The sequence below is a fragment of the Zea mays genome, chromosome 6 (genome assembly GCF_902167145.1).
Source record: "Zea mays cultivar B73 chromosome 6, Zm-B73-REFERENCE-NAM-5.0, whole genome shotgun sequence".
Lineage (NCBI taxonomy): Eukaryota > Viridiplantae > Streptophyta > Magnoliopsida > Poales > Poaceae > Zea > Zea mays.
This window is the reverse complement of record NC_050101.1, coordinates 118,034,631-118,058,572: the sequence shown is the minus strand read 5'-3', so window position 1 is coordinate 118,058,572 and position 23,942 is coordinate 118,034,631. Positions and strand designations below refer to the sequence as shown.

The 23,942-nt window shown below is 46.1% G+C and overlaps 1 protein-coding gene across 2 annotated transcripts; it reads right to left on the bottom strand.

Moving 5' to 3' along the window:
* Window positions 1–5,378: 5,378 nt before the first annotated feature.
* Window positions 5,379–8,014, bottom strand: LOC100274466 (uncharacterized). Of its 2 annotated transcripts, none has more exons than XM_008649386.4 (3): window positions 7,691–8,014; window positions 7,339–7,608; window positions 5,379–6,774 (listed from the first exon to the last, which is right to left on the bottom strand). In XM_008649386.4, exon 3 carries the CDS (start codon window positions 6,581–6,583, stop codon window positions 5,771–5,773), a length of 813 nt encoding a protein of 270 aa, XP_008647608.1. In that variant the 5' UTR covers window positions 6,584–6,774; window positions 7,339–7,608; window positions 7,691–8,014; the 3' UTR covers window positions 5,379–5,770. The 2 variants fall into 2 exon arrangements, with proteins under 2 accessions (XP_008647608.1, NP_001281176.1); NM_001294247.1 differs by having other exon boundaries at window positions 5,381–6,774; window positions 7,339–7,604; window positions 7,691–7,789.
* Between the last annotated feature and the right edge of the window lie 15,928 nt (window positions 8,015–23,942).

Sequence of the window (23,942 nt, the reverse complement as noted above, 5' to 3'; positions counted from 1 at the left end):
AATGATTTCACTTTTATGAAAATTAATCTTAAGACCAAACATCTGCTCGAAAATGCAGAGTATAAACTTCAGATTTCTAGCACCTTCAAGATCATCTTGAAGTAAAAAATCGTGTCATCAGCATATTGCAAACAACAGCAACCATTGGTAATAATATGAGGGATGAGACCTTTAATAATTCCTTTGTTTTTAGCTTTTTGAATCATGCAAGCAAGCCCATCTGCAGCAATATTAAAAAGTAATGGAGAAAAAGGGTCACCTTGGCGAACACCTTTGTGGGTTCTAAAATAGGGGCCAACCACATCATTTGTCCTGATAGCCACTTTTCCACCTTTCACAGTCTTCAAAACCCAATCACACCATTTATCACCAAACCCTTTTCTAATCATCATATTATGAAGAAAGTTCCAGTTAACCTTGTCATAAGCTTTCTCAAAATCAACTTTAAAAATCACTCCATTTTGTTTTTTCCGCTTCACTTCATGTATAATCTCATGTAGAGAAAGCACTCCATCCATGATATATATGCCTTTGATAAATCCATATTGAAAATCACTAATCATAGAGGTAATGCAGCAGGCCAATCTATTTGTCAGAACTTTGGTGATAATCTTGTAACAAACATTGAGCAGGCAAATTGGTCGGAAGGCTTTGATGTCGATCGCGTCTGGAATTTTTGGAATAAGAGTAACTATCCCAAAGTTAAGTCTCTCAATATTGAGGGAACCATTGTGAAAGGATTTGAAAAGATTAAACAAATCACTTTTGATCGTGTCCCAAAATTCCTGAAAAAATTCAGATGGGATGCCATCTGGACCAGGAGCACTATTATGTTTCAGATAAAAAACCACATCTTTAATCTCATCAATAGAAAAAAGGACTTGTAAGAAGATCTCTACTAACATCATCCAGTCGCTTCATGTATAGATTATCCAAAGAAATACTAGATTCTTGAGAAGGGCCAAAGAGACTTTTATAAAAAGAGGTCGCTAGCTGGTTGATTCCATTCTCATCTTGAGCCACATTATCTCCATTAGAAAGAGACATGATTTTGAGTTTCCTTTTTTTGTATTTGGCTAGCAAGTGAAAATACTTTGAATTCTCATCACCATCGAACATGGATTTGTCCCGAGCCTTCTGCTTGAGTCTCATACTTTCCTCATCAACTAATTTCCTAAGATTCATTTCCAAACTAAGTTTCTCCAACCTATCTGTTTCTGATAAACCTAAAACTTCGCTAGTTTTGTCGAGGATGTCAATTTTTGACATAAGATCTTTTTTCAACTTCTTATAGTGGCCTTCAACATTGATATTCCACCCTTTGAGCATTTGTTTCAGACGCTTAATTTTCAGTTTCCACACATCAATGCAATGCCTTGCCCTCATCGGGAGAGACCAATTGTCTTTCACTATTTTGTAAAAATCCGGTCTAAGTCTCCAACACAGCTCATATTTAAAATCTTTACGCACAGTGGGGATAGCATCTATCCGAAGACATAGAGGCGTATGATCTGAAAAGGACATGTTCAGACCAAGAACACTGATGTTGTTATAAGCAAGATCCCAATCAGGACTAGCCAAAAATCTGTCCAATTTTTTCAAACGTAGGATCACTACGATTATTAGACCAAGTATACAATCTGTTTTTCAGACCAAATTCCATAAGGCCATGCTGGTCGATAATACTATTAAAAAGAGAACTCCACTTGCTAAGACCACCAGGTTTATTTTTTTCTTCAGCTTTCCTTATAATGTTGAAATCACCATCAATGAGCAAGGGAGCTTGACTTCTCGAACAGACCGCAGACAATTCACTCAAGAATCTGCTTTTGTGCTCCTTTTGAGTAGCCCCATATACATTAACAAAGTTCCAGATAAGGTTTTTTTCTCTATGCAGAACTAGAGTGCGAATCATAAACTCTCCTGCTTCATGCTCTCTAACATCAAACACCTCAGATTTAAAGCCCACTAAGAGACCACCAGATCTCCCATTTGGCGGAGAAGAAAACCAGGCAAAAAGTTTATTACCAGCAAGCGAGGACAACAAAGAATCCATAAAGTGGTTCTTTTTAGTTTCTTGCATACCAATAAAGTCAACTTTCTCATCTCTAATGAGTTCTTTCAGGAATTCAAACTTAGAAATTCTTCCCAGACCCTGACAATTCCAAATGAGACCTATCATCAGAAAGGATCTGGGGGAAGATCAAGATCTTTAGCTTCCTTCCTTTTATTAGGTGTATACCTAATTTTGGGGGAAGCTTTTTTCTTTGTTTTTTCTGATGTTTAATTCTTCTTCCTTTTCTTAAAACCATGACATCCAGAAAGTCATAATCATTGTTTTTATCAGAATCAGCATGGACACTACTATCCACATCATTATGGTCGTCAAGGAGGGGAACCTCATTCTTTGTATTTTTTTACAAGATTGGATTGCCAGAAGCTTTCTGGATAGTTCCAGATCTTTAATCAAATCAAGATTGGCCATCGCTACTGACTCAGAAGGCCCCAAAGAAACTCCTAGTCTAGTAGAAATGTCTATCAAATCTTCATTATTAGAATCAAGTAAGGAGAAAGAGTTCTTGTACATACCTTTGTTAAGGAAGGCATCTTTAGCTTCAGCTCTGAAAATAGCTTTATCTGCCACCTTCACATCTTCATTTTTCTCCAGCCTAGAACTTTTCCTGATGCCCTTCGAAGATGGAATAGGATTCTCCAATGGTTTTTTACCTTTCATTTCTTATAAACCCTCACCACCCAGGGGGATCGAGATCATCTCACCAATTTTGGACTGAAAGTCTGTATGTTGTTCTTCCATGTCTTTAGCAAACTCTTTTAGCTCTTGGGAGCTCAACAAATCGTCTTCATTAGGGTCAAAATCAATCTTCTCATCACTGAGGTCACCCAATTTCTGATCCTCACCAGCTTTGTCTTTAGAAATATCTAGACAGATGTCAGGAAGTTTAACTGCCTCTTTACCTTGAGAAGAAGACTCCCCCAACTTAAGAATAGGAGTGAGCTCCACATCAAGATTTTCTTCATCATTTCTAGATTTTTTTTCCCAGACTTGTCAAATATTGGGTCATTTATCCCATGGATTTCAACTGATGCTCTTTTACCTAGATTCACTGTTTCATCATTCCAACCTTCTTCACAGACTAATTCAATTCTAAAAAAGATATCATATAAAAAAGGTTTAACAGCCACTTCCACCACAGGAGGAATCATAGCAACACTCTTTATGTGAACTTTAAATCTCACAATGTCATCAGAATCTAAAGACATGAGGTCCACTTCCTCAACAGCCCCAATCATTGAGCCAATTTCACAAATCGACTGGTAGTTTTGCAACTCCTCAGGAACATTTTCAGCAACCACCCAAGCAGTATGCAACCTAGACTTGGGTTTGGCCCGAGAGCTCCAAGGAACAACCACAATCTTGGCACCAGACATCTTCATTTTGAGTTCAGGGAAACTAATCATTTCATCAAGACGCTCTTGTGAAGGGAATTGCATCAAAAAGCCAGAATGACATTTTGTAGCCTTCCACATTTTTCCCCAAGAGAAGTGAAATCCAAAATCCCTTTCCAAATCCTGAGCTGAAACTAACCCCTCAATCACTTTTATCAGTCCGATGAAAACCCTTTTTGGTTTTTTGGACAGGGGTTTAGCGAAATGAGAAAGGTAAAACCCTAAACCATCTACCGCCATACCAACTATGGGAATGGTAGGTTTGTTTTGTTTCGGCAAGACACATCGAGAAGTAACGTGGGTTTCCTTGCGACAAATGTCACACCACAACGCATTAAAGCAGTTTCTAGCATGGTGACCTTCAACTCCACATTTCTGACAGAAAGCCGGACGAACAGGATCATTTTCTTTCTTCAAAGCAGAAGGAGAAATGACAGGGTTACCTGATTGGATTCCTTCGCCCGAGGAAGATGACATCAGGCCCTCATGATGTTCAGATTTTCCAAGCGCAGGCTTCAATCTCCAGCTGAGATTTCTAGCTCTATTCCAAGATTGAGAACCCTATGGGTTTTCCTTTGGACCCCAGCAATCCCATTGGGGATTCTGAGGGTTCTTGTTTTTCGGATCCATCACGACAGCTTTAGGAGGACTTCTGAAACCACCAGAACCCAACCGCGGCCACTCCTCTTCAATCACCGGTGGGCGTAAAGAAGATACGCACCACCCTCCGTTGAAGCTAGATCTAGAAGAAACTGGGAGCGACCAGAGACGCGAGAGGAAGGCGGCGCAGTGAGGGAAAGAGTGCGAACCAACGTAATCCAAAGGAAACCCTAACCTGGATATAGGGTTTTCCAGACCGGAGGGCGACGCGGATGTTGGCCTGGCCGTGGGGATGTGGGCTTGGGCTAGGGAGAGCGGCGTCACCCCCGGGCACCAACCTACCCAAGCCGAGCGGGAGCAGGAGACCGGAATTGCGACGCGAGCCGGTGCACACGATCCTTGGGCTAGGCGGTGAACAGTAGGAACCGGCCCAGCACCAACCGCGCTAACGCCATCTCGACAAGCACCATGGATGGCGTGGGAGGCAACGTAGGAGGAAGAAGGGGAATCGGCCCATGGAACCTTCCGCTTTTTTCTTTTTCGCCATCCCTCCTGCTTCTCCCTCCCGCAGGGTGGTATCTATACTGGGGTGGGATTTAGTGGGCTTCAATGAGCCTTAGTTAAATGGGTTATGTTGTGTTGGCTCGTGTGCTTGAATCGAGGCATATGCACGGCACACACGTCGTGCCATGTTGTCCTAGGCCTAAAAATATCCTAGGTCGTGCCTACAATTTTGTGTCGTGGGCCGGTCCGTTTGGCACAACCCAGATGTACAGGTATACATCCACTTACCAATACAATGAAATCCTCTGCCATCCAGTGAAACTAATTTGGTGTACTCTAGATACGCAATAAACCGTATGCACACTACTGGAATCAACGAATTTGTCGAGTGCCCGAAAAAACACTCGGCAAACCATTTGACACTCGGTAAATAGCCGGATTCCGGTAGTGGTCGTTTCAATGTTGCGTAATATGCTATATTTGACCAAAGTACCATATAGGTGTTTGGAAGCAAAGTGTTTTTAGAGTCTAGAGATAAAATCATGGTATTAGAGAATACCATGTTATTTTAGATCAAGAGGTGTTTGACTCCCTTGTAATAAAACTATGTTTTGAATCCTATAAATTGAAAGTGTGCACTGACATGAACTCTTTCATTCATTTGTAAAGCTAATTTAGCATTTCGGTAACTGAAACTTTAAATTAAGCAAGCTTCCGAAACTTTTGTCTTTTAATAATATATGATCCATCCGAGACCAGGTACTAAAAAGAATTAAGAAGATGGCTCCAAACTGCAGAGCCCAATATAACAAAAGAACACGGTGTGTGTATATATATATCATCAGCATGATAGTTACAACACCAGCCACGAGGTATCAAGAGATACGAAAGAGATACGAAGGAAGAAATGTAACAATCCATGCACGCACGAACGCTAGAGGTGGCAGAGCCACCACAAAAGATTGCCGAGCGCCCTGCAACCGAGCTCTCTCCGAAGCCATGTCCTGATCCTGTCGGTGCAAACAGAGCACGTGCATCTGAGGCCAAGATGAGAAGCTGTCCCTTGTCGTCATCACCGCATGTATTGTTCACCGACTGGCTTGTCGTAGCTGCCGATGCCGAGAAAGAAGAGAGGGATTTCGACTGCCATTACATTATCATGGTCGCCGCCGCATACCGACGAGGCCAGCGCGCTTAGCTAGCTGCTTGACCCGCGCGCGCCGAGCTTCTTGACCTCCACCTTGAGAGACTTGAGGTACCTCACGGCCTCGTCAAGGACGGCCGGCGTGTCCATCCGGTCGACACCGGGGATGATCCCCTTGAGCGTCCGCACCATCTTTTTCATCCGTTCCTTCTTCTTCTCGCCGCCACCGGCGCCGGCGGCAGCGTACCCGGACGAGCACGTAGAGTCGGGGGAGCCGGCGGCACGGCACCCGGGCGTGCGGCCTGTGCTGAGGACGTCGTCGTCGTCGTCGTCCTCGCCGTCCTCCGTGCTCATGAGGGCGTCGATCTCGTCGGTGTCCTCCTTCTGCCGTATCGAGGCCCCGCCGCCGTCGTCGTCGGCGGCGGCGGCGGCGCAGACGTAGTAGGCGCTCTTGCCGGCGTAGTTCTGGTCGTAGCCGCCGTAGCACTGGCGGTCGTAGTCGTACCCGCCGCCGCCGCCGGCGGCGGGGGAGGAGGCGAAGTTGTTGGCCAGGGACGGGTGGAACATGACCCGGCTCCGGTCGTACGTATGGTCGAAGATGACGTAGTTCTTGGGGCACGTGTCGGACGCCTGGAACTCCAGCCCCGTGAGCGGCGCGGGCACGTCGTGCTGCCTCTGACCAGCGACGAGCGGGTCCTCATAGGCAGCTGCCGTCGCGGCGGGATACCGGTCGGTCGCCGAGTAGTAGGCGGCTCCGCCGCTGCCGTAGCCGGCCATGTCGTAGTCGTAGCCGGCGGCGCCGGCTCCGTAACCGTAGCCGTACCCGTACCCGTAGCTACCGTAGCCGTACCCGGGATCTCCCTGCATCGTGAAGTGTTGCTTGGTTTCTGGCCTTTGTGAGGTTTCCCGCCTCTTGGTCGTCGGAAAGAAATGGAGAAATTCGAGAGATTGCTATTTTTTGTGGTCGAAAACAAAATTGTTTCGGTTAGTTTGGGTTTGGGTGATGAAGGCAGAATCTAAGTCGCGGGCTTTAGAAGCTGCTGGCGGAAGTGTTCGGCCTGCAAGATGTGAAGGATGGAAAACAAAATTAGAATGTTACATACATTTGGCGACCTCAAAATATGTTTCGAAAACCAAGACGCTAAGATCAATTTTGGCGAGTTGTTTAGCAAAGTGCACGGAGGAACAATAGCGAAAACCTAAAGCAAGCATGAACCTGTTGTTGAGGTTAGTTACAATGTACGTTCAGTTTTGGTAGCAGTGAGTGAATAAGAAGAGCAGAGGAAGAAGAGCAAGAATGTAGCAGAGCAGAGGAAGAGCAGAGTATATTATGAAACAGCATACACTATATAACTAAAGAAACAGAGGAGCTAGCAAAGCATTGTCAACACAACACGTTGCAGGTCTAGCTAGCTGCTAGCCTTCATGGTTGACGTCGAGGGCCGCCACGTAGTGGACCCCGGCCCAATCGCTTTCCTGTCTACGCTAGTGGTAGTAAGTCGTAGTAACTGACAGCACCAGGAGCCCCCCAAGCCAAGTTGGTCATGCACCACGTATGAACAGACGACGGCCCGACCGAACATTTGGAAACCGAGCAATGTAACGACGGAAGGAAATCGAACCTGAATTGTTGGTGCGTCGGAGACCCAAAACGCATGCGGTCCTCAGCCCCCTCAGAGACCGGTGGGGATCGCCGGGGTGCCAAGCGGGCGTCGACCTCGTCGCGCGGGATCGCCCCGCAGCCGGAGCGGCGCGAGGTCACGCACGGGATATGACGTGGTGGGAGAGAGCTAGCACGGGCAGCCGCACCGCACGATGGTCACCGGCACCGCCGCCTACGGCATCCTGCGCGCGCCGCCTCTGTCGATCTCCGCCGCCGCCGCCGCCGCTGCCTACACACGCGGTGCGAAGCGATCAGCTCTGACGAGTCCTCAGAGAGGGGGAGCCAGTATGCTGTGATCAAGACGACCTTACCGATCAGGGGTCAGGGCTTTGTGCAATGGAATGGAATGAGTGGGACGGGGACGGGACTGGCGCGCCGGAGGGTGGTGAGCAGTCGGACGGGACGGGACGGGACTGGACTGGACAGGAAGGGATGGAGCGAGTGGGTGAGCCGGCAAAGGAGGGGGCACGAGGTTTTATATAACGGATGAACAGCAGCAGCGAGCGGATTGCATGCTCGTGCTCCGATTGGTTGGTCCCTTCAGCCTCGTTCGTTTCCTTTGGCGGCACTCCTTTTGAGCGTGATACTACAGAGAGAGAGAGGGGAGAGAGAACGTGGAGGGGCGAAGGCGAGCAGCACCAGTGGCCGGGGCGCAGTGATGCGAGCCGATGGATGGATGGGGGGGGGGGGGGGGCGCGGAGCGGAGCGGGAAGCCGAATTAATGAGGTGGCGTGCGCACTCGATGGGTGCTGTGGGTGCGCGTGCCGCTTCCCACCGTGCTCCTCCCCGCCAGCCAACCCAACCCATCTACTATCTAGCCCACCCCTCTGTAAGCCGATGGTTCGCGGGTCCCGGGCACGAGAGCCCCACGCGTCAGAGAGGAGGGAGTTTGTCGGGGCACCGTCGGTAGCATCCGGGTGGTCGATGGAATGGAGGTGGGCGTCGTGCCAGGTTCGGAGCAATCCAATCCATCCCCCCAACCCCAACTTCGCGAGCACGAAGCAGGCAGACGAGCTCGCAAGCAAGCAAGCAAGCAGCGGCACGCACGCTGGCTGCCGTGAGGGGAAGGCCGGCGAGGGCATTATGCGGCGCGCGGGCGCCGTCGGATCGGCGTCGTGCGGCGGGGAAGGGGGGGGGGGGGGGGGGGGGGGGGGGGGGGGGAATGGCCGTGCCGGGAACCAGGGCCCCCGCCGCGGCGCTGCACGCGTGCCCCCCCCCCCCCCCCCCCCCCCCTGCCTGCCTGGGGCCATCGATGCGCCCCTATGGACGGAAGTAGGGCCCGAGCAGGTGCAGGGGCAGGGGCAGGGGCAGCCATCATGCTGCGGGAGTTGAACCGAACTAGTAGGCTGCTTGCTTGCTTGCTGTGGAGTGTGGACCACCGGACATGCGGGATTGCGCCCCCCCGAATTCTGCTCCACGTGCTGTCAGCTGTCTCTGCTCTGCTCCTCCCCTCTCCTCCCCTGCCGCAATTTGTTTGCTTCCAGGGTCGTCCGTCCATGGGTGGCACTGCAGTTGCCGTCGTCTTTCGTGGAACTAGTACTGTATCTTGTTCGAGAGATTTTGTTCCGCATACTCCGGCTCCCCGCTACGTTACGTGAACGAGCTGAGGGAGATAAGTACAGCACAAATTAATACATATATAATACATCTTTTTTTATAATTTTTGGTATTATATATGATGTATACCCTCGATGGAACTTGGCAAATTCCAATAGCAGGATTAGTTACTTTAGATTGAGATTTATAATCGCATTTAAATTTAATGGAGGTTGCAGAGGTCAGCACTACTATGCCGGCCCGTCTGTCTACAGTAGCACAGCACAGTACAGTACGTCGTCAGTTCGCTTCTTTCTTTCTTAACTGCTGCGACCAACGACAGTACGACACAGAGCCACTGTGGAATACGACTACGGCACCGCACAACGATTACTACTGCGTAGAGGGCGGTGGCGTCAGCAGGTCGTCATTGGACTGGAGGCGCCCGATTGGTGGACGAGGGAGGGGGCGGGGGGGGGGGGGGGGGGGGGGGGGGTAATCCGTAATCCGAGCCCGTGCGACGATACAAATCATGGGGAGCACCGGAATGCTTGTCATGGTGTCCACGCGCAAGGGAGCGGGCAGGCGCAGCGCCCATCATGAGCATGGTGGCAGTGGGCAGTGGCGGCCGCGCTACCATCCCATCCCATCCCATCCCGTCCCAGCTCGGCCGGCGCTTCAGGCAGACGCTCGCTCCCCGTGGCCGGAGCGGGGCCCGCTCCGAGGGCGCACACTCCACCTCGTCGGCGTGCACCTGTCGGGCCGCCGTGTGAGCCATCATCGCCGTCAAATACCATCATGCGGCTGGTGCGAGTGCGACCGAGCGCCGAGGGGAGCGGAGCGGAGCCGAGCCGAGGGCCAGAGCAGAGCAGAGCACAGCAGCCCCTTTTTCCGTGTCCCGGCGGCTGTGCGTCCAACCCCAACCCGGTCGTCTTCGTCGTCTTCGTCGTCGTGCACGCTGAACCAGGGTCGACGCCTCGAGGGGCGGGGTCAGCCGGCCGAGCAGCAGCAGCAGCAGGCAAGCAGCATTGCGATTTTGCGAGCGCCACACCAGGCGCACTCATGCGGTATTATACTGCCGCGCGTCGTGCCGACTTTTGGAGCCGGGCCCGCACCATGATCCGAACTTGAGGTGACAATCGAATGTTCTCCTGCCTGCGCAGCGCAGCGCACCGAGATTGCAGTCGTACTGTTGCTGCTGTGTCCCGTAATCTGACTGACCTATCATTCCCCCAGATAAGACACGTCTGTCTGGTTTTATCGTCAAAGCCAACCGCCCCGTTGGTACATGTATGTCTTGCAGTTTTTACTCGTCTGTACCGCTCTATAAAACCACCAGCATCAAGGATTTCAAATATGTTTCATTAGTTATCCATAAAATATATTGTGATGATACATTTATTTAATTACTTATTGGAAATCATGTATTAAGGGTGTTGGTCACTTGTTTTTATCACTATACATAATCAAAAACAAAGCAACACAGTATTAAAAAGATAGATAACTTTCATCTTGTGGAAGTTGTCCCTTTAGGATAACTGAAAGGGAAATGTGCCCTTGTGACATTTCTAAGTATTTTGGTGATTAAGTGCCAACACAAATGGTCTAGGTGTTAAACTGTGTCAAATGGTGAATGAAGTGCAAATCAACACAAAGGTATAATTCTAAACTTAGTACATTGTTTTTTGTGTACTAACATATTTGTCTAAGTGCTAGAATCAGAGAAAAGTCAAAAGGAAAAAGGATTTGGCTGTGCAGCCAAGACTCTGCGCAGTCTGGGTGCACCGGACTGTCCGGTGGTGCACCGGATAGTTGTCCGGTGCGCCAGGCTGGCTTTGGTCAAACTGGCCGCTCTCGGGATTTCGTCGGCGACGTACGGTTAAAAATCACCGGACTGTCCGGTGGTGCACCGGACTGTCCGGTGAGCCAACGGTCGGCCGCGCAATCCGCGCGTGACGCGTGGCCGAGCCAACGGTCTGATGGGGGCACCGGACTGTCCGGTGCGCCAACGGCTCCAAATCTTCAACGGTCGGCTGCGCCAGTTTAGGAAGGTGATCTGCACCGGACAGTGAACAGTGTCTGTCCGGTGGTGCACCTGACTGTCCGGTGCACCACACGACAGAAGGCAAGGATTGGCTTCCCAGATTGTTTCCAACGGCTCCTAGCTGCCTTGGGCCTATAAAAGGGACCCCTAGGCATATGGAGGAAGACACCAAGCATTCTTTGATCATCTCTAAGCACCAAGACTTCACTCTAGCGCGTTTGATTCTTTGTGATAGCAATTTGATCTCCTCTTGAGTTGAGAACTCCGTGTGTGAACTTAGAGCTCAAGTTGTGACTATTGTGCGTGTTTGAGCTGTTGCTTTTGAGACTTGTGTGTGTTGTGTTTCCCTCCCTTACATCCGTGCTTCTTTGTGATCATCATTTGTAAGGGCGAGAGGCTCCAAGTTGTGGAGATTCCTCGCAAACGGGATATAGTGAAAGAAAGAAACACCGTGGTATTCAAGTGGATCCTTGGATCACTTGAAAGGGGTTGAGTGCAACCCTTGTCCATTGGGACGCCACAACGTGGAGTAGGCAAGTGTTGTACTTGGCCGAACCACGGGATAACTCGCGTGTCTTTTGTGATTACTTTTCTGTGATACTTGTGTTCACAAGAGATCACTATTTAGCCTACTAACACATAATCAAGTTTTGTGGCTATAAGTTTCAAGTTTTTACAGGATCACCTATTCACCCCCCTCTAGGTGCTCTCAATTGGTATCGGAGCCGTTCTCTTCACCCGACCGTTAGGGTTCGACCGTTGGAGCTTCTGTCTTCTGGGCCACCGGACAGTCACTGTTCACTGTCCGGTGCGCCTTCTGGCTCTGCTCTGACTTCTGCGCGCACTGTAGCGCATTAACTGCTCTCTACAAACGACCGTTGGCGCGAAGTAGTCGTTGCTCCGCTAGCACACCGGACAGTCCGGTGGTACACCGGACAGTCCGATGAATTATAGCGGAGTGGCTCCCAGAATTCCCGAAGGTGGCAAGTTTGGAGTTGGGTTCCCTGGTGCACCGGACACTGTCCGGTGCGCCAGAACAGGGCATACTTCGGTTGTCTTTTGCTCTTTTTATTTGAACCCTTTCTTGGTCTTTCTATTGGTTTGTTGTGAACCTTTGACACCTGTAGAACTCATAATCTAGAGCAAACTAGTTAGTCCAATTATTTGTGTTGGGCAATTTAACCACTAAAATCAATTAGGAAAAGGTGTAAGCCTATTTCTCTTTCAGCTATTAAGTCCCTGGAATTTATAACTTAGACCCCGTGCTTTCTAGAAATTGTGTCCACAGTCCAGAATTCTAAGCAAATTCAGAATTTATTTAGAAAAGGATTTTTGGTGCAAAAATAAATCCAGAAACTCATTTAATTCATATTTAATTCATTTTAACCCCAAATTGAATCATTCCAGTTGCATTAGGGCCATAATAATATTGTTTATCATCTAGTAATTTTATTCTATCATAAAATCTAGGATAAAACTATGCACTTAATTTCTTTTGTACCCCACACTTAAATCTTTGGATTTCATAACTTTCTCATTTTAACTCTGATTTGACCCATTCCAGTTGCGTTAGCTTCATATAAATATTTACTATGCAATAACAACATTTATTGTACCATGTCTCATTCTTTTATAATTAGATCTTTATTTAACTTATGTTGGTTAGTCTTGTTAATCTGCCTATCATTATAATCTACTAAAATATGATCTATGGTCAATTTATAATTTAGATTAAAGTTGAATTAATTACTACTTTAGGTTATCTTTTCTCTTGATTTATAAAATAAACATAGAACCTAATTTTAATCATTTAGTCACATCATAACTTGATGACCATAACTCCGATTTTAGTGGTTCTCGAACCCACGATCTCGTTGCGACGCGTAGATTATTATTATGCAATTTGTTCTTATGACTGGTGTGATGTTAATTTTGCCTATACCCTGTTTGTTGGTATTGCTACGACTAGCGCGAGGTTACGAGTCATCTGAAAATCATCCTGGTACCTGGAATCTTAAGTCCCATGCAAGTTGTGCCCTTGACCACTTTTATTACCCACTAATGTTCTTTATAATCATTTATTCATGCATATGTTTAATTTTGATGGGACCCAATAGGTCACCCTAGTTTGGTTATCTTTTTACCTAGTTCACCCCTGAATCATTTGGGTAGTTTTGCTATTGCTCTACATGGTTTTGGGATTAATATTACATTATGTCCATGTTCCAATTATTCTGTTAATTTATTTATTAATCATGTCAAGATCATTATCTTTAATTGGAACATGGAGCTTAACTTGAGAAACACGTGCCACCACAAGGGTGGAATGGGACGCCCTTGGCTAACTAATTAGGAAAGCTAGTGGAAGACTACCTTACCCGAAAGGGGCAAGGGCAGTAGGGGAGTAGGCGTGTAGGGAGGTTCTCGGGTTGATTTTGCTGCGATAGCGGTCAGACGAGGGATTCCTACATTGCTCTTCCTAGAACTGTAGTGGGTTTTCAGAAGCTAGTGGAACTTTGTAAAGGCCTCGTAGTGGATCCATAGCCACTCACCTTGGAAGTGTCTAAGGGTCTTGCAAACCCTAGCGACATGGGATACACGACTTGTGGGTACAGGGTACAACCTCTGCAGAGTGTAAAACTGGTATACTAGCCGTGCTCGCGGTCATGATCAGCTCAAGACTCTCGCATGATTAAATTATGGAACTAAATTCAATTTGTCATTTGCATTGCATATGATTTATTATTAATTTTGTTCTATTATTATTATGGTTTGGTATTTACTTACATCTAGTAATTGCTAATAAAAATTTGACCAACTTTAAAAGCAATGCTCAGCTTTAACCATTCTCTTTGGTAAGCCTTACACTTCACATGAGCTCCTACCTTTGGCGAGTTCATGCACATTATTCCCCACAACTTGTTGAGCTATGAACGTATGTGAGAACACCCTTGCTGTCTCACACCCCACAGGTCAAGAACAGGTACCACAGGATGAGGCGCATGGAGGATGATGTGATGTGTTCGTGAGAAGTCTAAGTCGTCGTCTCCCAGTCAACTTTGGGTTGCTAGATCGTTGTCTCATTACGATGTAATTATTTATTTATTTTGTACAGAACTCCTTTATATAGTAAAGTTGTGACATTCGTTTCTGTACCATGATTCATCATATGTGTGGGACTTGGTCCCAGCACACATGGTGATTATGTTCACGCCCGAGTCCCTAAAACCCGGGTGTGACACCATCTCTACATGCTCACGGACCATCCACGTATAGGCGACGGGCTGTCCGTGACACACGCGAAGGGCTTCATGTAAAACCTAGGTCTCGTCTTCAGGGAGGGACCATGTTGGAGAGGAGAGATCGTAGGGTTGCTTTGGGATCGACTGGTCACCCAAAATACCTCTAGACGACGTAGAGCTGAAGAGAAGTAAATGTTGAGATCAGGGAACTACAACTAGAGCTACACTACACTACATCTAGACCTAAGACATGAAAATAAGTACTGTAAATTTGATTGCGTGTCTCAATCGACCGCACCCCTTCATATTTATAGTGAAGGAGGTCTAGACCACATCCTAAACGGAGTGTAATAAAATATCACAAAAAATAAAAAAGATCTCGCGACAAATCAGTCTTCCAGGAAATTGATCTAATCTCAGACGGTCCAGGCTAACAGGCCGGACTATCCATGGATCGGACCGTCAGAGAGTACCGGTGCTTCCAGATTTGGTGTTCTAAGAATGAAACAAGTAATAAATTGCTCCGCTGGTCCTGGCAATTCGCCAAGGTTCAGTCATTTACCACGTCTTCTCAAGTGACAAAGCCTATCGGTAATAATCTATCCACCTCTTCGCATCTGAGTTTTTGTGATCATGGAACAATTCGATTTAACATTTTATTAGATTTGGTCGCAAGGTCAACTTGGTCTGCGCACGCCGTCGTCCTCCGCACTTGCACAGCCACAAACAAAAGCATATTGCTTGTACCCCTCGTACGTGTCAAGCCGTGTGAGCCTAATCAAACAATTCCAGGTTGAGAAACATTTGGCCGTGGCGGGGAACGGCCACACACACAAGAAAGAACAAGACGACGCTGCCACTGCCACTGCCACTGCCAGAAACATGGGTGAGTGAGTGAGTGGCATGGCACATTCTCCCTAGGCAAATGATGCGTGCGCTTTTTGCCCCCGATCCGGGCCGATCGTCCCTGGCGAGGCCAGGAGGGCTTGTCTGCCTGCGAGGGTTCCCGCCACCAGCCCCGAGGCGGCGTATCATGAGCCCCGGCGCACGGCAGCCATGATGCCGGCCTCGCCGTACCTCGGCGTACTACCTCGCCTCGCCTCGCCCGCCCCCACAACCGCCGTCCCAGATCTTCTCCTCCTCCCCCTCCCCCTCCGCGAGGAGACAAACGCTCATTAGAAAACAAAAAAAAAAAAAGCGGGGGCGGGCGCGAAAAGATGATGAATCTTGGATTCTTCGTGGGCTTTTCCGTTCTGTTTGTTTGACGCAACGTAATCATGCGGGGGCTGCCCGCGTGTCGGCTCGCCCTTCTACTGGACTGGAGTATATACGGGTCCGTGTCTGCATGCGCCCGTGTCCTCTCCTTCTTCCTCGCTTTGTTTAACTCGACCCACAGTCTTTGTGCGCTAAAATTTATGCACGGAGATTGTTCCATTATTCTTCCTGCCTCCAATGCGACCAAGCTAGAGATATATCTATTTGTGAAAAAAAAAATCTAGAGTATTGTTTTTGGTAAAATCAGTTAAATATTTTATGGCATGCTTATATACTCATGCTATGAATTCACGAATTTTTATTTATTATTTTCATACCATTTTGTAATTTTGTTATTTTTTCACTTAGACCGATCAGAACTATCCGATTCATAAACAGAGATGCTCAGATGCATATCCACTAGTTACCTAAAAGACAACTCACTAAACTCAGATTTATCAGCTTACTAAATACATATTGAAAGTAATCTTAACCTCCAAGTCTCCAACAGTTCCCAATTTGTAGATTATTAAATATTTTTAAATTATGTTAACCCGTTTTTTTCTAGTTATTATCTGCAACTTTAAATTTGGTTCAGTTATACAATAGAGTTCCTATTTTCACTCTATATAAATTGTGGTCGGTCGATTTCCTCTAAATTTTTGGATGAGACATCTTTAGACGTGTCAAACGAGGATGACAAATTCATCCTTCCACAGCTCAAATCATTTAGCATGCATCATTTGCATATAGGCACGGACTTGATGGTGGACAAGTAATTTTATAGTGTGATTGACACAGAAAATAGGCTATTGGGAGTGCGAAACAACTCCCTAAGTTTGGAAACTAAATAAAAATATTTAGCAAGTTGGTATATTTGAGAATCTAATTTAATAACCGGTTGGAGAATGATATTTTATTTAATAACATCTTAAATTAAATTTAGAAACATGTTTTGGGGACTAGTGTAGATGCTCAACACCCATCCTCCCTATCTCCTTCGTGATCATAGCAAAGACCGGAGACAATTGCATATTTGGAACTTCAAACCATGCGCTTCGTAGTAATGTCATTCCAAATATTTGTTTTGCAAAAATGGGAGAACAAAAATCCTTTATTTGATTAACCTACCATTTACAGTATTCCCTTCATTTTCTAATTGATCCACATGTATTTGTGGGCTAGGAGACAACATTGCCCCTGGCGCAACAAACGAGCAGGATCAAGGCATATGGGTTCTACGACGAGCGGTGGCAGTGACGATGGCTCCCATGAGCGGCAGTGTTAGAGATCCGGCTAGCGCAGTGCCACGACCATGAGCTGCTGTTGTAGAGTCGCGCTGAGGCTCCACCATCCATTCGCTGCCAGCACTGCCAGAACAGACGAGCTATGGCATGGATTTCTTGTAGCACCCAACCCTAGCCATTTTCGGCTTCAATTTCTTGTAGCTTGAATTGGGCTACAAAATAATGTATGCATCATACAACTCAATTTCTTGTGTATGGTTAGCATAGAACAATGTATGCATCAGTATTTTTAGTTTGACCAAACCCAAGACATGAATAGCCTGATATTTATGCAGTTCTCTTAGCCAAAACCTAAAAACTAGCACTTACTCATGGGAGAACTTATTCACAGTTTTTGTCTCAATATCAGGCTTAGTTCCACACTCTAGTGTTTTCATTGATGATTGGCAATGTGCAGGTAAACACAATGAACACATTCCTTCTTCAAGTAATTAGAGCTTGTTGTTTATTCCCTGCATAATCAATGAACACATTGATCCATGTATAATCAGTGACAACATGTCATTGTTTATTCCTTGCATATACAGTGATCATAGTTATCGTTCACGCCCTGCAATGAGTGGATCAAACACTATTGAGAATGTGCATGAACCAAGTCCAATTTTTTCTATTTCAGAAGCTATGAAACCATAGGCAAGTGGATACATCCAAAATTATGCCCATCAACTACTACAACTGCTGTCAAATGACCATTCCACCTTCCATTAAGTGTTGCACAATGTATACTCAAATAAGGCCTACACCCTTCCAAGAAACCACCAATGTAGGGCTTTAGAACATAGAAAAACGTTTGAAATATACTTGAGCATCCACCTCAAGTACGTCAATCTCTACTACAAGCCTAGGGAACCTCTTAAGAACCTTAGCCTTCCATCTAGACAACAGCACAACAATGTCTTCCCATTTACCAAAAACTTCAGTAACGACTTTTTCCTTACCCCGTCATACAGTGTCATAGGAAATTGTGACGGAATATTGTTTCTGTAGCTTTCATGCAATTCCTTAGCTCCCATTTTAGGATAATATCTAAGAATAGTCACAACCTTACTTGCTACCCACTTCTAATATGTAGTTATAGTTTTTCATCCTCATGGTAGAAACGTGGGTATGATGATCAGTTAAAGTTGTCACCTGCAAAAAACAAAACTGATGAGAATCAAAGAAACATATGGAATCAAATAATTAATGTAATAAGGAAAAGTTATTCACCTCCACAGTGCTTTGCCCTTTATGTTTGGTGCCATTTATTTTCCAAGGGCAATCAACACTAGTGTCGTGGTTTCAAAAACTAGGTACGAAGTAGAATTTTTGTTCTGTGGGAGAGGCTAGCATGGACTCAGTCCAAATGGTGAATCAAGGGATTCAAACAGGATGCTTATACTAGTTTAGGCTCACACCCAGTCTAGTGTAGTGTTGATCCTAGCATTGCTTTGAGAATCGTGTTACATCATGTAACACTCCGTCCACTCCCGGACCAACGATACTTACTCCTAGCAGCCCTCTAGGATCATAGACCACCCCACAGACCAACACAAGTGTTTTTTGCGCACTTTGTCCTCACTCATGCGCACCCAAGAAAACTTCCCGGTCGGTCACTCATCCTAAATTTTCTATGAGCCAAGCACGCTTAACTAGAGATTCTTTCGAGGTAGGCTTTCGAAAAAGAAGATGCACCTTGTTGGTATGAGTATTCTATTAATCCTATTAAGCCTTTGCTAGGATGTCACAATTCTCCAGGGCCAGGATATCACAATCCACCCCCCTTAGAAGACCGACGTCCTCGTCGGTCAACACAAGCTAGGAACCTCCCCTCTTGGCCACGTCTATGTATCTAGTTTCGTCATATGCCATGCCATGGAACCACTCCGAGCCCACATGCACCATATACCCGAACCCCTAGCCCACACACGCCCCTGAAACCACTAGGGTCGTCTCTGATACCATTTGAAACACCCCATCCACTCTTGGACTGGCGATACTTACTCTCGGCAGCCCTCTACGATCATAGGCCATCCCCACAGACCAACACGAGTCTTTTGTGTGCACTTTGTCCTCACTCATGCGTACCCGAGAAAACTTCTTGGTTGGTCAACCATCCCAAAATTGATATGGGCCAAGCACACTTAACCAGATGTTCTTTCGAGGTAGGCTTCTGAAAAAGAAGATGCACCTTATTGGTATGAGTATTCTATTAATCCTATTAAGCCTTGACCAGGATATCACAATCCTCCAGGGCTAGGATATCGCACCAAGTGCAAGTGTGAGAATGAGGGAGTCGAGAATTCAAGCTGGATGTCCCCCTTTTATAGTTCAAGGGAGAGGTTATTACAAGGGGACTTTGTGTCAGAAGTAGGGTGCGACCTATTATCTACAGTAGTCTAGCTAATGTGGTTTTCCTGACGTTGCCTTTGGGTTCGTGCGTAGTTGTACACCTAGTATGGCGGATTGCTCCATCTACCCGATACACGGGTTGCTGTAGGGACTCCGGTGTTGATGTTCTATGTAGCGACGCCTAGCGGGACCCAATGGACATAGTCAAGGGATACAGAGGCTGTACATGGTGACGTCTTGTCCCATGGCCAGAGACACTCTGTCACCCCTCTGACGCACTGTGGCGTCATCTGAGATAGTGTGTGGTGGCAACGTGCCTTACAGTGGCTAGCGTGGGGTAACCGTGCCTGCCCTACCTCTTCATCAGGCGGATACATGCATGCTCCTGACATGCGCGAGACAAGAGGGCATATAATAGTGGCCCATAGATGTATTTGCCACCATTGTAGGCCTGTGCCTTTCTGCCTAGACAGGACCTGGTCGGCCGTCCCGCCTCGTAGAGTTGCTCGACCGGTCCGCCTCACAGAGTTGCTTGGCATGACTTGGTCAATCGATCTACCTTGCTGAGTTGCTCGGTAGCGCCTGGTCGACTGGTCAACCTCGTAGAGTTGCTCGACAGGACATGGTTGGCCGGTCTGCCTCACTGAGCTGCTTGGCAGGACCTGGTCAGCCAACCCGCCTCACAGAGTTGCTCGCTAGAACCTGGTTAGTCGATCCGCCTCGCAGAGTTGCTCGGCAAGACCTAGTCAGCCTAGGTGGGCCGTCATAAGTTATAGGATTACTTTTGGATCCCCCTTCTTGGATACCCGTCAGCAGCCCCTAATTCTTTGTCCAACTCCTTGGAGTTGCTTGGAGGCTTTTGAAAGTCGCCTAGAGGGGGGTGAATAGGCGTAATATGAAATTTACAACTTTAAACACACACTACAAGTCGGGGTTAGCGTCACAACTTAAATCAAGTTTGGGAGAGAGGGGAAAACAAATGAAATGGAGATCAAGTGAATGAACATGGTGATTTGTTTTACCGAGGTTCGGTTCCAAAGAACCTAGTCCCCATTGAGGAGGTCACAAAGACCGGGTCTATTTCAACCCTTTCACTCTCTCGAACGATCACTCAGACCGAGTGAGCCTTCCCTTAATCAATCGGGTCACTAAGACCCCGCAAGGACCACCACACACTTAGGTGTCTCTTGCTATGATTACAAGTCACTTGAGAACAAGAATGAGAAAGAAGAAAGGCAATCCAAGAGGCAAGAGCTCGAAAGAACACGAAATCACTCTCTCACAAGTCACTAAGTATTTGAGGTGAATTTAGGACTTGGAGAGGCTTTGATCTTTTGAATTGTGTCTAGGAGTGAATACTAGAGCTCTTGTATTGAATGTGATGTTCAAAAAAATTGGATCCTTGGAGTTGTGCTGGTTGGGGGTATTTATAGCCCTCAACCACGAAAGTAGCCGTTGGGGAGGCTGCTGGGGATGGGTGCACCGGACAGTCCGGTGCGCCACCGGATAGGCACTATTCACTGTCCGGTGCACCACCACGTCACCCAACCATTAGGGTTCGGAGCGAAGTCGACCGTTGGAGCTTTGTCTCCTTGCGGCACCGGACAGTCCGGTGCCTCTGACTTCGCGGCTCTGACTTCAGCCGCTGCACTGTTCACTTCGTCAGTACTTTTGCAGTCGACCGTTGCGCGTAGATAGCTATTGCCTGTTGGCTCACCAGATAGTCCGGTGGCACACCAGACAGTCTGGTGAATTATAGCGGAGCGCGCCTGCGAAAACCCCAGAGTGGCTGCTTGGACCCTGTACGGTCCTGGTGCACCGGACACTGTCCGGTGCGCCAGACCACAACACACTTGGTTCCTTTTGCTCCTTTGAATTGGATCCCTAACTTGAATATTTATTGGTTTGTGTTGAACCTTTATGCACCTGTAATATATGAATACTTGGCAAACTAGTTAGTCCATGTGTTTGCGTTGGTCATTCAACCACCAAAATTAATTGTGGGAAAAGGTTAACCCTATTTCTCTTTCAATCTCCCCCTTTTTGGTGATTGATGCCAACACAAACCAAAGCAAATATATAAAGTGCAGAAATGAATTAGTTTGCATATGGTAAGTGCATAGATTACTTGGAAATAAACCAACTGATAATCTTACTAGATACATATGGATTGCTTTTCTTTTCTTTAACATTTTGGACCACATTTGCACCACTTGTTTTGTTTTTCCAAATTCTTTTGGAAAATCTTTTCAAAGTCTTTTTGCAAATAGTCAAAGGTATATGAATAAGATTGCAAGAAGCATTTTCAAGATTTGAAATTTCTCCCCCTATTTTAAATGCTTTTCCTTTGACTAAACAAAACTCCCCCTGAATGAAATTCTCCTCTTAGCTTTCAAGAGGGTTTAAAATAGATACCAATTTAAAGATGAACTTCTAAAGATACCAATTGAAGGGGTTTTCATCATAGATACCAATGTGAAAAATACCAATTTAAAACTTTATACCAATTGAAATTTTGCTTTCTCAAGATAAGTGAAGCATGGATACCAATTGAGAAATTTCCAAATATCAATTAAAGCTTTATTTTGAAAATTTTGAAATCATGGTGGTGCGGTCCTATTGCTTTGGGCTTAATATTCTCTCCCCCTTTGGCATTAATCGCCAAAAACGGAGACGTTGAGAGCCCTTTATAACTTTTCTCCCCATTGGTACAAGTAAATAAGAGTGAAGGATTATACCAATTGGAGTGAGTAGAGTAGCGATGAAGGGTAAATGATACCGTTATAGTGGAGTGGAAGCGTTGTCTTTGTCACATACTCCATTTCCCTTTCAATCTACGACTTAGTATAGAAATACACTTGAAAACACATTAGTCGTAGCCTTGGTACATAAATAATAAAAATATGCATTTATACCAAATGAAAGAGATATGATCAAAGGTATATAAAAGAGCTATGTGTGCAATGTTTCAATCAAAATTTTGAGAATCAAGTATATTTAACTCATTCCTAAGTTTGCTAAAGTTTTTCTCATCTAATGGCTTGGTAAAGATATAGGCTAATTGATTCTTAGTGTTTACATAAGCTATTTCGATATCCCCCTTTGTTGGTGATCTCCCAGAAAGTGATACCGAATGTCTATGTGCTTAGTGCAGTTGTGTTCAACGGGATTATCCGCCATGCGGATTGCACTCTCATTATCACATAGGAGAGGGACTTTGCTCAATTTGTAGCCATAGTCCCTTAGGGTTTGCCTCATCCAAAGTAATTGTGCACAACAATGGCCTGCAACAATATGCTCGGCTTCAGCGGTGGAAAAGAGCTAATAAGTTTTGTTTCTTTGAAGCCCATGACACCAGGGATCTCCCCAGAAACTGACAAGTCCCTGATGTGCTCTTTCTGTCAATTTTACACCCTGCCCAATCGGCATCGGAATATCCTATTAAATCAAAGGTGGATCCCTTGGGGGTACCAAAGCCCAAACTTAGGAGTGTAAACTAAATATCTCATGATTCACTTCACGGCCCTATGGTGAACTTCCTTAGGATCGGCTTGGAACCTTGCACACATGCATATGGAAAGCATAATATCTGGTCGAGATGCACATAAGTAGAGTAGAGATCCTATCATCAACCGGTATACCTTTTGATCTACGGATTTACCTCCCGTGTCGAGGTCGAGATGCCCATTTGTTCCCATGGGTGTCTTGATGGGTTTGTCATCCTTCATTCCAAACTTTTTAAGTATGTCTTGAATGTACTTTGTTTGGCTGCTGAAGGTGCCATCTTGGAGTTGTTTGATTTGAAATTCTAGGAAATAATTCAACTCCCCCATCATAGACATCTCGAATTTTTGAATCATGATCCTACTAAACTCTTCACAAGTTGATTTGTTAGTAGACCCAAATATAATATCATCAACATAAATTTGGCATACAAACAAATCTTTTGCAATAGTTTTAGTAAAGAGTGTAGGATCGGCTTCTTCGACTTTGAAGCCATTAGTGATTAGAAAATCTCGCAGGCATTCATACCAAGCTCTTGGGGCTTGCTTGAGCCCATAAAGCACATGTGAGAGTTTGTAAACATGGTTAGGGTACTCACTATCTTCAAAGTCAGGAGGTTGCTCAACATAGACCTCTTCCTTGATAGGTCCATTGAGGAAGGCACTTTTCACGTCCATTTGATAAAGCTTAAAGCCATGGTAAGTAGCATAGGCAACTAATATACGAATTGACTCAAGCCTAACTATGGGTGCATAAGTTTCATCAAAATCCAAACCTTCGACTTGTGAATAACCTTTGGCTACAAGTCGGGCTTTGTTTCTTGTCATCACACCATGCTCATCTTACTTGTTGCGGAATACCCACTTGGTACCTACAACATTTTGATTAGTACGTGGAACTAAATGTCATACCTCATTCCTTGTGAAGTTGTTGAGCTCCTCTTGCATTGCCAGCACCCAATCCGGATCTCTTAGTGCATCCTCCACCCTATATGGCTCAATAGAGGACACAAAAGAGTAATGTTCACAGAAATGAGCAACTCTAGATCTAGTGGTTACCCCCTTATGAATGTCACCAAGGATGGAGTTGATGGGGTGATCTTGTTGAATCGCTTGGTGGACTCTTGGGTCTGGAGGTCTTTGACCCTGTATTTCTTGATCATCTTCCTTATCTTCATTCTCTTCATCTCCCCCTTGATCATTGTCCTCCTCTTGAGGTGGCTCATCCTGTTGATCTTCATTTTCATCATCTTGAGCCTTATCCTCATCTTGAGTTGGTGGAGATGCTTGCATGGAAGATGATGGTTGATCTTGTGCTTGTGGAGGCTCTTCGGATTCCTTAGGAC

What these genes read in the sequence shown, in the direction of transcription:
- LOC100274466 (XM_008649386.4), bottom strand. Translation starts at nt 6,583, where the DNA reads ATGCAGGGAGATCCCGGGTACGGCTACGGTAGCTACGGGTACGGGTAC.